This window comes from Doryrhamphus excisus, linkage group LG17, assembly GCF_037039965.1.
Source record: "Doryrhamphus excisus strain RoL-2023G ecotype Guam linkage group LG17, RoL_Dexc_Guam_v1.1, whole genome shotgun sequence".
NCBI classification, from domain to species: domain Eukaryota; kingdom Metazoa; phylum Chordata; class Actinopteri; order Syngnathiformes; family Syngnathidae; genus Doryrhamphus; species Doryrhamphus excisus.
The window spans coordinates 6667165-6679221 of NC_136373.1; the positions used below are offsets into that span (position 1 = coordinate 6667165).

Here is a 12057-nt window from a genome sequence, read left to right on the forward strand (position 1 = left end):
AATATGGGAAATAATTAATCCTTTAAGGTGTGATGGAGATAAAGTCACTATTTTCAGATATTTTCCAAGGGTGGATATTTTTTAGGTTTGTCTTTCATAAACATGTATCTATTTTTGGTGCTGTGTCAAGTACATGGTTACTTTCTGTATTGGCTTCCTTGTTTGACTGAACTGGAAGAAGAAAACAGAAAATAAAACTAGTTTCTAATGGCAGCATACGGTCTCATTATAAATTAAAGGGGACCTATTGTGCTTTTTCCATTTTTCTGACCTATAAACATAGTTACAATGTTGTATTCTCGTGTTAAACAATGCCAAAGTTTCTGGTAATGAGGTCTGCACATTTGGATGTTGGCCCTAAAAGAAGTTTGGGATGGCTCTGAACGCTCCGGTTTCAGAGTCTTTGTAGTCTGCATACATGGAGGGGAGTGAGTGTTTCCTGCATGCATGCAAATTACAAGCTCACTGATGTCTGGAGTTGCTAATAGCCTTTTCCCACCCCAATCAGTGGTACCCCATGTAATGACTGCATTTTCACCACATTTATTATCATATCTTATACTGACAAAATAAAAAAAAAGTGGGGTTCGGCAGCACTCCTGAAGTTCTCAGGAGCCACTGAGAGTGTGACCGATCAGAGAATGGGTGGAATAAATTAAAACAGACCGTTTTACTGCGCTGGTTATTGTGTCTCGCTGCTCTGTAGGAGCCCACAACTCAAAATTCATAGAATTTTAAGCAGATAACGATTGACTGTAATGAGCAAAAAACAATTTTTTTAAGCTAAAATTGAACATAATTTTTTGAACTCATACTGTAACTCCCAAACCACTTTACAGTTATGCAAAAGACATTCTGTGACTCTTTCTGCCTCTCCTACCTCAGGCATTTACCCGTGAACCAACATAGTGAACTTGACGCTATTATGCACATTTGCTGCCTAGCAACAAGTGCTTGATACATACTGTATAAGAGATGAATCTTCCCCTGCATTGACTGCGATGTAACATAAAATCAGGGACAATGTCCTAAAACTATTATCCTAGATGACCTTCAACATAATATGTTTCTATGCATTTTGCATGGTGGAGACTCACTTTGCAGCATTTGCATGTAGATTGTTTTGGTGACAATTGTGTGCCATCATGCATAAAAAAAAAATAACTGAGCTCATCACAGGACTCTAAACTGCACACTTTTGAAAATATTTTCACAGGTAACACAGACGGGAAAAGAAATAAAACAAAGCTTTAAACAGCTTTAAGCTTTATTTTTTTATTATTATAGAACAGGAGTCAGACTGGAGGCACTGCCTCACATTTAGCATAGGCACTGAACTACTGCACTGCTGTGACAACCAAAGTCTGCCACCGGCTGCCTATACACATCATCATAATCATAATCATAATCATCATCAACCTGAGTGACAAACTGACGAAACGTATAATTTTCTACACTGCAGTGATAAGTCGACTGCCGTCTTTAAATACATAGCCTTGACACGTTGTGTTCAACACAATGTAGTTTCACATTCACCTGTTATTACAGCAAGCACCGACACATCATATGATGAGCATTATTATCATAAAGAGAAATTATTTTAGGATTTTTTATGACTTTTGACACCTTGTACTTGTCATATTCAACACACATTGTTTGCTTTGGATCTCAAAAAAGTGGATTTGAATTCTCATGTTTCAGTATTTGACCAAAATATGATGAAAAGTAACATTTTTAAGTGGGCACAAGTTGAATTAATAAAAAATAAAATATTGGAGATATTTTTGGTGGTGATGCTTAAGGGGGTTTGTGCATTTATAAATAGCTCTTAAAAGTGAAGGTACTTTTTCGGTATGACAAAATATTCAGTGTACCAACAATGACCAAATATCATTATAATACACAGTACATTGGCAGGAAAGCATTGTAATACAACATAAACAATAGTAGAATGATCTCACTTATGTCCTTTTTGGAAAACTCCATCCACACACACACACACACAAAGCAACACTTCACTGTTGTGCACAAAGCAATAAGCCGTCATGTTCATCACTGTAGAAAGCACAGTACAGCACGAGAAATAAATCACAATAGGATGACTCTTTGTTCTTATTTCCCAAAATGTGTCCAAACATGAAAATAACATGGGGTGTATCGGTACATGTATGCTTGATTTTTTCATATTAAAATTGATGCACAGGACATGTAACTGCCTCTCGATATCGTTGTCAACAAGTAATAATGACTCCTGCCAAGCTTGAAAAACCTCTTCCGTCATTAAAGACAAGTGGATAAAATAAATGTAGTGCGGCGCGGCTACAAGATGGAATTATTAATGCTGCACTTTTCCAAGTGTTATTGTTATAAAATTAACTGTCAAACCTTCAAACTGAGATACCCTGAAACGGAGATTATCACGTACCGTTACACCCCCCTTATAAATTAAGCACTTAGGAACCAGGAGCTCACATCTCAACAACATCACACTAAACGTGTCACCTCACAACCTGAATCCACAACACAAAATAACACACACACACAAAAAAAACATCCTCATCTATGAAATCATGGTCTTTTTTTTTTTTACCAAAAATGTTAGAGGAACATATCGATGCTACCTGCACTGAACTTTTTCCGACACAAACATATAAATGTGCAAGAAATAAATGAAAGAATAAAACAGCACAGGCAAAAACGCTGATACATCACATATGCATCAACATTCTCCGTCTGTCCTTTTTAGTTGAGAGCTGACTGTTTGGTGTAGGTAATGATATATGATGATATGCTGGGGAACCATTTGCTGCATTGCAGGGGCCAGAAATGCTGGGCCCTATGCAAAAAAACGAAAAAAAAAAAAACACTTGGGCACCCCCCCACCCCCCACCCCAAAATGCTGCAATGCATCACCTTACTCAATTCCACTTGATGTCTTCACAAATGAGAGTGGTTAGATGTGTGTGTGTGTGTGTGTGCTAGGTAGTATCCCCATTGTATTATTGTAATATAATACAATAGCAAATGTCCTTGGAACAACTCCACTCCAGTACCATAGGTGGCAGTGTGTGCTTGGGCTTTATCCGGGTACTCCGGTTTCCTCCCACCATGTATACCAATTTTCACGAATATCAAATATGTGCATACTCGTCCCAGGTTGAACCCGCTTCAAACATTCAAATATGTCACTAACACAAAATGTATACTGAAGTTCCTGTCATGAGAGTGGGTTTGTGTTTCATTCTGACTTGTCTATATTTACATGCACGTTGATGTCGATGCAGCCCTGTGTGCAACATCATCCTCCCGTGGTCCGCCTAAACGCCCCAGCATGTAATTGGCTTCTATCAACTTGCTACACATGAATCATCCTCAAGCTCTCCTTTATTCTCCACTGGCTATGAAAATCACAGTTGTACATCAATGGTAGGAGTAACCCCACATGGATGGAACATGGACCCACTGTGGCTTTTAAAAACAACACACACACACACAAAAGGAAAGGATCAGGGCTACTCAATACAACTCTTTTGAGGGATTCTTTTAAGCAGAGGGGGGGGGGGGACACTGCACAACCACCAGATGGCTGGTCTAATAATAAACATTATGTACGACCACAAAGAACCAATTGGCATTCTATCTGAGCTGCAACACGCTCACTAAGGCAGTGTTTCTCAAAAAGTGGAGCGGGCCCGGTGAAGTGCCGGGGGGGGTGCGTGAGAGAGGCAGGGAGAATTTACTATGTACTACATATTGGATCGGGAAAAAGACAAAGATGGAGTGATGCAACGGATCAAAATGGCGGGCTCGCCTGTCCATAAATAAGGAACAATGCCAACAAGTGTCTTGTTCAAAGTAATTTCACACTTCAGAAGGTTGCCCAGGTTGCATCACCTTGACATGATTTCTATTTCAAAACGTGTCAAGTTGAGGTAATAAATTCACTGTGTTCTTGCGTTCATTAAACCAAGGGGGAGGGGAATAAAAGTTGTCCGTTGAATGTGTTGTATTATAATGCTGCAGCCTAAAAATCAATAAAAAATGTTAAAAAAACAACAACATTTGATTGTCATCTGTGTAAAGATGGCTGCTTATACCATAACACAGTAACATTATATAGCATGTTGTCTGTGATTTCAGCAGTGGTGGTTGTAATTATATACCACTACAATATTTCATTATAACTTTTGATTTATTACCGATCACATGGTTCTACTTTATTATATTGAGGCATGCACAGTGGCATGATGTATTATATATTTGCAATTGCAATTTTCTTCAAAATGCGGTTCCTGTTTAAGTCAGAGTGTAACGAAGTTAAAAATTGACTTATTATTTATTTTCTAAATGCGTGAATTTATTATTATTTAGTTATTGTGTGAATTTTCTCTCAATTTGTTATTTATTTTTCTTATCTTGTTGACTCTATTTTCATTGCTTTCTTTGCATGTGTGCTTATTTTATCCTTTCACTTCTGCTCCTCCCGGGCTTCCGTAGTTGCATCCCCAGCTCTGGTAGCACTTCCTCTCTTTGCCACAAAACGTGATTGGCATTGACGAGGGGTGCAGAAGTGGAGGAAAAAGAACTTTATTTTCATTCTTTTGTCCATCAGAAACCTAACAAAGGCCGTTACAAGGGGTCGGCAACCTTTACTATTAAAGGAGCCATTTTGCAGCGAATCATAACAAATTTTGCCTTGCCCAAAGGCGCTGCTCATCCAGGCTGTCGACATCCTCTGACGTTGAAACTGTGTTCCTCTGCGATGCTAACCTCCAAACAGAAACTAGAGCCTTCAACCACTTTAAGAAAAAAGAGAAAAGAGAAAAAAAAATGCCACAGCAGCAGCAGCAGCAGCAGCAGAGAGCGTGACTCATATATGGCCCTATGTTCCTTTTAGAATATCCACAAAAGTACCCTGCTTTTATTCTGAAAAATGCTCAACAGTTCAAAGGCATGTGATTTCTTAGTACACCGTTATGTGTGTCTATTTTTTTTTTGCTCGTTTTTGTGCATCTTCTGCAGAGAAGACAAACTGTCTCGCCGTCGATCCCAACAATTCAGGCTGTGTTTGCATTTGTCCGTGTAGCTCCGTCAGCAAATATCTACTAAAGATGCCTTTTTTGGTGTCTTTAACAAAACGTGTGTACCATCATGTGGGTAACACCTTCTCCACGTTGTGTGATGTGGCTTCTTTCCAAGAATAAATCATCAACTGTTGCGTTATTGTCACACTGTTTCTTGTAAGCAGAGTGCTTCCACGGCGTTGCTCGGCCCCTGCGACACTCCGCCAATGATGAAGAGCATGCCGGGGGTCTGCAGGAGAGCAGACGAGCAGCGGGGGGTGGGCATGGGCACCGCGTATTCCCAACGTCGCCTTACTGGGTTGTAGCTCTCCACGGAACCCAAGGGTGAGGGCTCGTTACCTGCAAGGCAGAGATAGGAACATACCGCTGCTTATATGATTACACTTGCTCAATTTTGCTTAGGAAACAAAGGAAAGATGCCTTGATGCCCCTGTGAACAAAGGAAAAAGATGCCTTGATGCCCCAGCGAACAAACGAAAGCAGAAACACCATGAAAGCGGTTCAAGCAAGGGTAGTGCCGAAAGCTGATTGGTCCAGGACTCCAGCCTCTTATACATTCTTGAGTGTATAAAAGGCCGGGCAGGGAAAGGAAGGGTGCTTTTTGGCAGCTGCGCTGTAATAAGACCCGCTTACTTGTAGGAATACAGGGACTGCAGATAAGCCCGGACGTCTGTATTAGGTATTGTTGTCAGGAATAAACAATCTGGTTCTCATGCCATGATTTGGTTCTTTAAGATTCCCTTATTCTTTATTCGAAACCCACTTAGAGTCCTCAGGGGGGAGGACACATAGTCTCACAAATACAGACAAAAGATACTTATACACGCACCCACACAAAAAAAGGACTAACGTGACAACTGACAGTTAAGGTGGAAACATCGGATACGCATTTGACAGCTTGCTTTGCAACAAAGGAAAAGCAGAATGTTCCAGATGCCTTGATGCCCCTGCGAACAAACGAAAGCAGAAACACCATGAAAGCACTTCAAGCAAGGGCAGTGCCGAAAGATGATTGGTCCAGGACTCCAGCCTCGTACAAAATCTTGAGTGTATAAAAGACCAGGCAGGGAAAGGAAGGGTGCTTTTTGGCAGCTGCGCTGTAATAAGACCCGCTTACTTGTAGGAATACAGGGACTGCAGATAAGCCCGGACGTCTGTATTAGGTATTGTTGTCAGGAATAAACAATCTGGCCCTCATGCCATGATTTGGTTCTTTAAGATTCCCTTATTCTTTATTCGAAACCCTCTTAGAGTACTCGGGGGGAGGATTTCTGCACACTCCACAAAATACCCTAAATAAATATCAAACATTTAGTTTTCTTTTCCAAAGTGGTGTTGAAAAGTTTAGTTTATAGTCAACAAGTCATCCCACAAAGGCTCCAAATTCAATGGAAAATAAGGCAATTTAAGTGAGGAATAGCTCAATTTGAACGCTGACTCACTTTTCTTTAAAGCAAAGTTGCAGGAAGAAAGACATTTAAATGCAAATGTACTGTAGCGCAATATTCATTAAATGTTCATTACTTCAATGGCACATTTACCTACCCGCCAGACTGACTCTACAAGGTATTCACTTCAATTAAAGTCAAGAACCAGAGGGCCTATTTAAAGATGAAATGTTACCAAATGACTTATTGTGCAGCGGCGGCTGGTGTTGCACATCTCGCAAGCATCAGGTTGTTTCCATGGAGACTGGCATCACATGGTTAAATGATAGTGATGCTTTTATTATTTATTATTTGTACAAAAAAAACACACACATCACACACTCCTTCCTGCGGCTCAAAAGGCTTGCTGTCATGACTTTGATGTCGGCCCACATATGTCACGTTCATTCACTATGCTGCTTAATCTTTCCTTTGTTGCTTTCCTTTCACTCTGCATACGCCCTGCATTTTTCTTCTATTCTTTATACTTGGCATTGCTGTTCTTTTTCTTTCGAGGGTTCTCGCTCATCTGTTTCTCATATCGTCTCTTATGTGAGTCGCGCCCCCCACGCTTTTTTCTTTCGCTCAATCCTCTTCAAGGCCTCTTATCTCAAACAATCTTCCTTTATCTTTTTTTTCCTCCAAAACACAGATTCATCCCAAGTGTTACATTTATAAATAGCAACAATAAGACTTTTTTTCTCATCATATTAAATCGATATGATTTTGTAATAGTATGACTTTCACTCAATTATAGGAATACAAACCATTTTAATAACATTTGTAAATGACTTAATTTCTGGAAATTACTTTTTATCTATTATCTATTAATTCATCATAATAATTTGTCTTTATTTTCACAATATTAGATTTTATTTTAGTTTATTCACAATAATATTCCCACCCTATATCGCTAATTTTTCAGTAATATTATACAGTTAATAATTTACTTCCAGTAATAATGTGAGTATATCTCCATAAAGGAATATAAACCCATTATTTTATTATGTATTATTTAGAAGTGTACAATAAAAATTTGTCTTTTCTAAATAAAAAAAATGTTGACTATAAAATATATACTTTTTCTTTCGCAATCAAAAATGACTTCATTTTGCCAGCAAATAAATATTTGATTTGCTTCACAAAACATCATGTCACATTTAATACAGATGAAGTTAATAGCATGTGTGTGTCTGTGTGTATGTGTGTCTCCCGAGAGTCACAGAGGATGAAATAACATTCAAATTGGGCTTGTACCAGTTTGCATGAGCAATGTTGCTTACAGTTGCAAAACAAAGAGTCAATATCTGCTTAATAAGCATGTCATTGCGGAGTGCGGAAAAAAATCTGACCTCTGATTAACTGTAACGATTGCTCACACGGGAGTTCCTTGAAGAAATGTAGCTCAGTGAAGGAGAAAATTAAAAGCAAATAGAAAATTAATTTCCATTCAGAGTGTGTGTTTAGTGTGTGCATGTGCATGTATTTGTAGTATATTATTAATTGAAAATGTGAATGAAAAGCAGGTATCTGCTGCCTTCTGATGTGCAGATGCACATCAGACTCCGTCTTCTGTGCGTGGATAGGAGATACAATATCATTATGACATCAAACGCTCACTCGACACAAATCAACAGGAGTTTGACGCAGTCCCGCACACAACAAAAATTCTTCCTGCACTAAAAGTGCTGCATGTCTGCATGCGGTACCTTTTCACTGATATCAGCCGATACCAATCCCTTGGCTGCCATTTGCATTCTCAGTACTTTATTTGTAGAAAGATCATGGTGATAGTGGGTTGGCGGCAAAAACCAAAATGAGAACTGAATGAGAAAAACAGTACTGACCTAGACCGCCAGCCACAATGACCCGTCCTCCTAGACATCCTGCTACAAAGTCAGCCCTCTTCTCCCGCATCCTTGACATTCGACTTGGCTTCATCCATATACCTGCAACAGGTGACACACAGGACAAAAGAAACAGTAGATTTTATCACAAAATAAAGTTAACTTTAATAAATTAATTAAATTAACAACAAACACATGTTTCACTTTCCAAACATGTGTTTGAATGTTACTATCCTAAAAATTAATTCATTAATTTTCTATTTTGCTTATACTGACAAGGGCACCCTGTACTGGTCGCCAGCCAATTACAGGGCACATATAGACAAACAACCATTCACACTCACATTCATACCTATGGACAATTTGGTGTCGCCAATTAACCTAGCATGTTTTTGGAATGTGGGAGTAATTCTACTTCAATTTCTTCTTTCAGAGTTGTTTTCTTTCACTCCTAATAGAACCAATCACCACAGTGATGTATTGAACACAAAACAAAGGTTCATCCAAACCCAATACAATGTTTTTTCTTCCCGATTTTATTGGCACTTTCTGGGATGAATTTGTGAAATAAAGCATCTTGTGTGCAGGTAGGCTGTTATCCCACCTAACAGAATTGAGTTTGTTAGAATCAAGACTTGATTTGCAGGTTATGAAATGGTCCCCCACGCTAACTCCCTGCAGTAAAACACCATTACTGCTACAACAAATCAAATATTTCATCAACAAGAAAAACATATTTTTTTCCATTCAACATCTGTGCGTGCAAAAAGCTGTTTACATTTCTGCACTCATACAATTTGCTCTGCATCACTAGTCAAGGTAATTGCGAGAAAGGCAATGGCAGGGAAAGTTTTCTCGATAAGTCGAGGTGCGGTTCTCTATATTTGCTGGCTGCAAAAGATCAGCTATTCAGCCGTAGCTAATAAGGAAAGTTAAGAGGAACCAGTAAAAAAAAAGTAAGCGCCAACAATAGCTATATAATGAAGAATAAAAGCCTCATCAAGCACCACAGCATCATGATGTTTTATAATATTTAGATGTCCAGGAATAAACATTTACACATTCGGAATTCAGCATTTGTGACCTAGCAATTCACACTCAAAGAGTCAAAAATCAAAATTCTTATAAATGTTAAAATTATGTTATTTTTTGCCATTTGTGTGTTGTCTTATATTGTAACCCCCACAACTAGTGGGGACCTACTGAAAACACTCAAAATTTTGATGTCCACCATGAAGCAAATGATTCCTCTGCCAACAGAGAACGACAACGAGGAGTAAACACAACGGCAGTAACAAGCAACAAGCTTCAACAAGGACACAAAAACACCACAGCCGAACAGCGGGAGGCTGAGGATTGTGATCCCTCTTCAGTTAGAACATACCCTAAAGTCACCCTTATTAAAAAGGGTGGCCACCATCCTGGACTGTCAATCCAGAAGTACTGTTCTCGATTTCCACGCAACATCCATTCCTGACATTCCCTGAATCAAATACATATTAATGTATCTGTTTAATTAATTTTTATTTTTTGTGGATTTTCTTTCCAGTCTGACACTCTCTGTTTTAGTCATTTCTTTGTAAGGGGGTAAACTTACAAAATCAGCAGAGAATCAAATATATATTCATATTTTTTCCTACATATTCCCAGTCTTTGTAATGTGTGGGGGCAGAAATGTGTCTGTTGGACTCAGCTGTTGGAGGATAGCACGTTTATTTAAAGCTGTGAATCAATCCTCTCCCGTCTCCTGTTTTTGTCACAGCACTCTGCAGACATCACCAGGGTCAATAAGACACACTCAGGAAAAAAAAACACAGTATCGAAATAGAAAGCATAAAGACAAACAGAGTTTGTCAAAAAGATACACATTAAGCACCATATTCCAAATATCGGCTGATAACGATCTGTGGTTGATCAATCGGAACACCCGGTATTGTTGCAATTTAATTTGAAAAAACATTTGAATAAATGTGTTTATTTGTTTAAAAACATAAAGTTATAATATTACAAGAAAAATTACAAACATTAAGAAATTAATCTAAGAAATAACTAAAATACATACAAAACATGTTACACTTTTAAAAGAAGAAAGTGACACTTTTTCAAATTTACAAGAAAATACAATAAATAAATGCATTTCCAGCATATTACATTTTTAAAATAATATTAAGAAGGAACAAATAAAGTACAATTTTTTTTAATTGTAATTCATTGCAAATTAAATTGTTTTCCAATTTTGTCATACTTTCTTTCACTGACTGTATTTCTGATGATACAATTTATGCCATCAGACAGGCAGACTTCTATAGACATTCTCTATTGTGCACAGCTGGAGACAACTGCTGCAATGCGGGTGTGATTAATAGCTCACGCTTTATCGATCACAGCGTAATCAATGCACTAATATGCATGTCTTGAGAGGATTGAGAGTGTATTCCAAGTAGCCTTGGAGGATTGGGAGAACGACACCTGAGCGATGTGTGCATGTCGTGAAAGATGATCCTTTATCAGTTAATCCTATTTGAAGCTATTACTGCAACTCAGGAACAGCAGAGTAAACACACCCTAATGGCTTTATTTTGGCTTACACTTTGTCAACACACACAGGCAAGGTCGATAAGTAAAAATGGCCATTAATCAGTTGCACTGTCATAAGCATATCGCCTCCACTAAATTCAGCACTTATTTCTAGAAATGGCTTTCGTCTTTATATGATGCCTGAGGCTCAGAGCTAATACTTAAATCCGTACATTCAGTAGAAACAGCAGCTTGCCAATATCAACATAGTGACTAAAAACACCAGCCCCGAAGGTACCAAAATTGAGCTGACGCACATATTTTGACAGGCTAACTTTCTCATTCAAACCTCGTTCCTCTTTCTTCAGTTTGTGTTGTAGTATGTTCACAATATTTAATCCGTTCTGCAACATTTTCTAGTTCAAAACGAACCCATCTCACTTTATCCTGGCCAAGTGGCCACTCCAACTAGAAACACCACTTTTTTCAATTACTTTATTCTTTATAAGTTCCTGAGGCTCAGAGCTAATCTTCAATTCCATCAACAAAAACAGCAGCCTTCCAACATCATTATATGAACCGAAAAAACCAGCACTATCTGCACCCAAATTGGTTGTATGGAAATATGTTGGCATGTTAAATTTACCAGCCAGTGGGAACCTCACTCCAGTCCCTTCTGATCTCCTATGCATACCCGAACATTTTCTCATGTGTAATGTTTGCTTTGTCTTAGAGCAGGGGTCTCAAACACGCGGCCCGTGGGCCAAATGTGGCCCGCAGGACACTAGTTTGAGGCCCCCGCCTTGATATGAAAGTTTAATGGTAGTTTGATATGGATGCTGTATGGTATCATGTACCCAGAACAAATTATTACGTTTGATTAATGTTCATGTTAAAGGTTAAATAACTGTTAATAGTTATCCTCCCTATCCGTGTGGTAGTGGTAAGTTTTTGGCTATTTAAGTTTAAAGGAAATAACTTGAAGGCTACCGTTTAGGTCGCTAGCTCTCTAGTTTGCGAGTTAGCATGTGTCTCAAGACCCTGCAGTTGCGCAATATGTTGTAAATAAAAAGAGTATAAATGTGACTATAGTCGTGTTTTGTCATGTCTACAGGGCTCTAATAATGCTTTGTTCATTTTAATCTGAAAAAAATAATTTGTCTACCCACCAACTATATGTGG

At 38.5% G+C, this 12057-nt stretch overlaps 1 protein-coding gene across 1 annotated transcript in view; it reads right to left on the reverse strand.

Moving 5' to 3' along the window:
- Positions 1 to 2886: 2886 nt before the first annotated feature.
- Positions 2887 to 12057, reverse strand: part of klhdc8b (kelch domain containing 8B) — a 65201-nt gene continuing 56030 nt past the window's right edge. Inside the window, exons 6-7 of the mRNA XM_058084711.2 lie at positions 8359 to 8460; positions 2887 to 5423 (exon numbers count right to left, since the gene is read on the reverse strand). Coding sequence (XP_057940694.1) covers positions 5227 to 5423; positions 8359 to 8460 — 299 coding nt within the window. The 3' untranslated portion in view covers positions 2887 to 5226. The remainder of the gene's footprint in view (positions 5424 to 8358; positions 8461 to 12057) is intronic.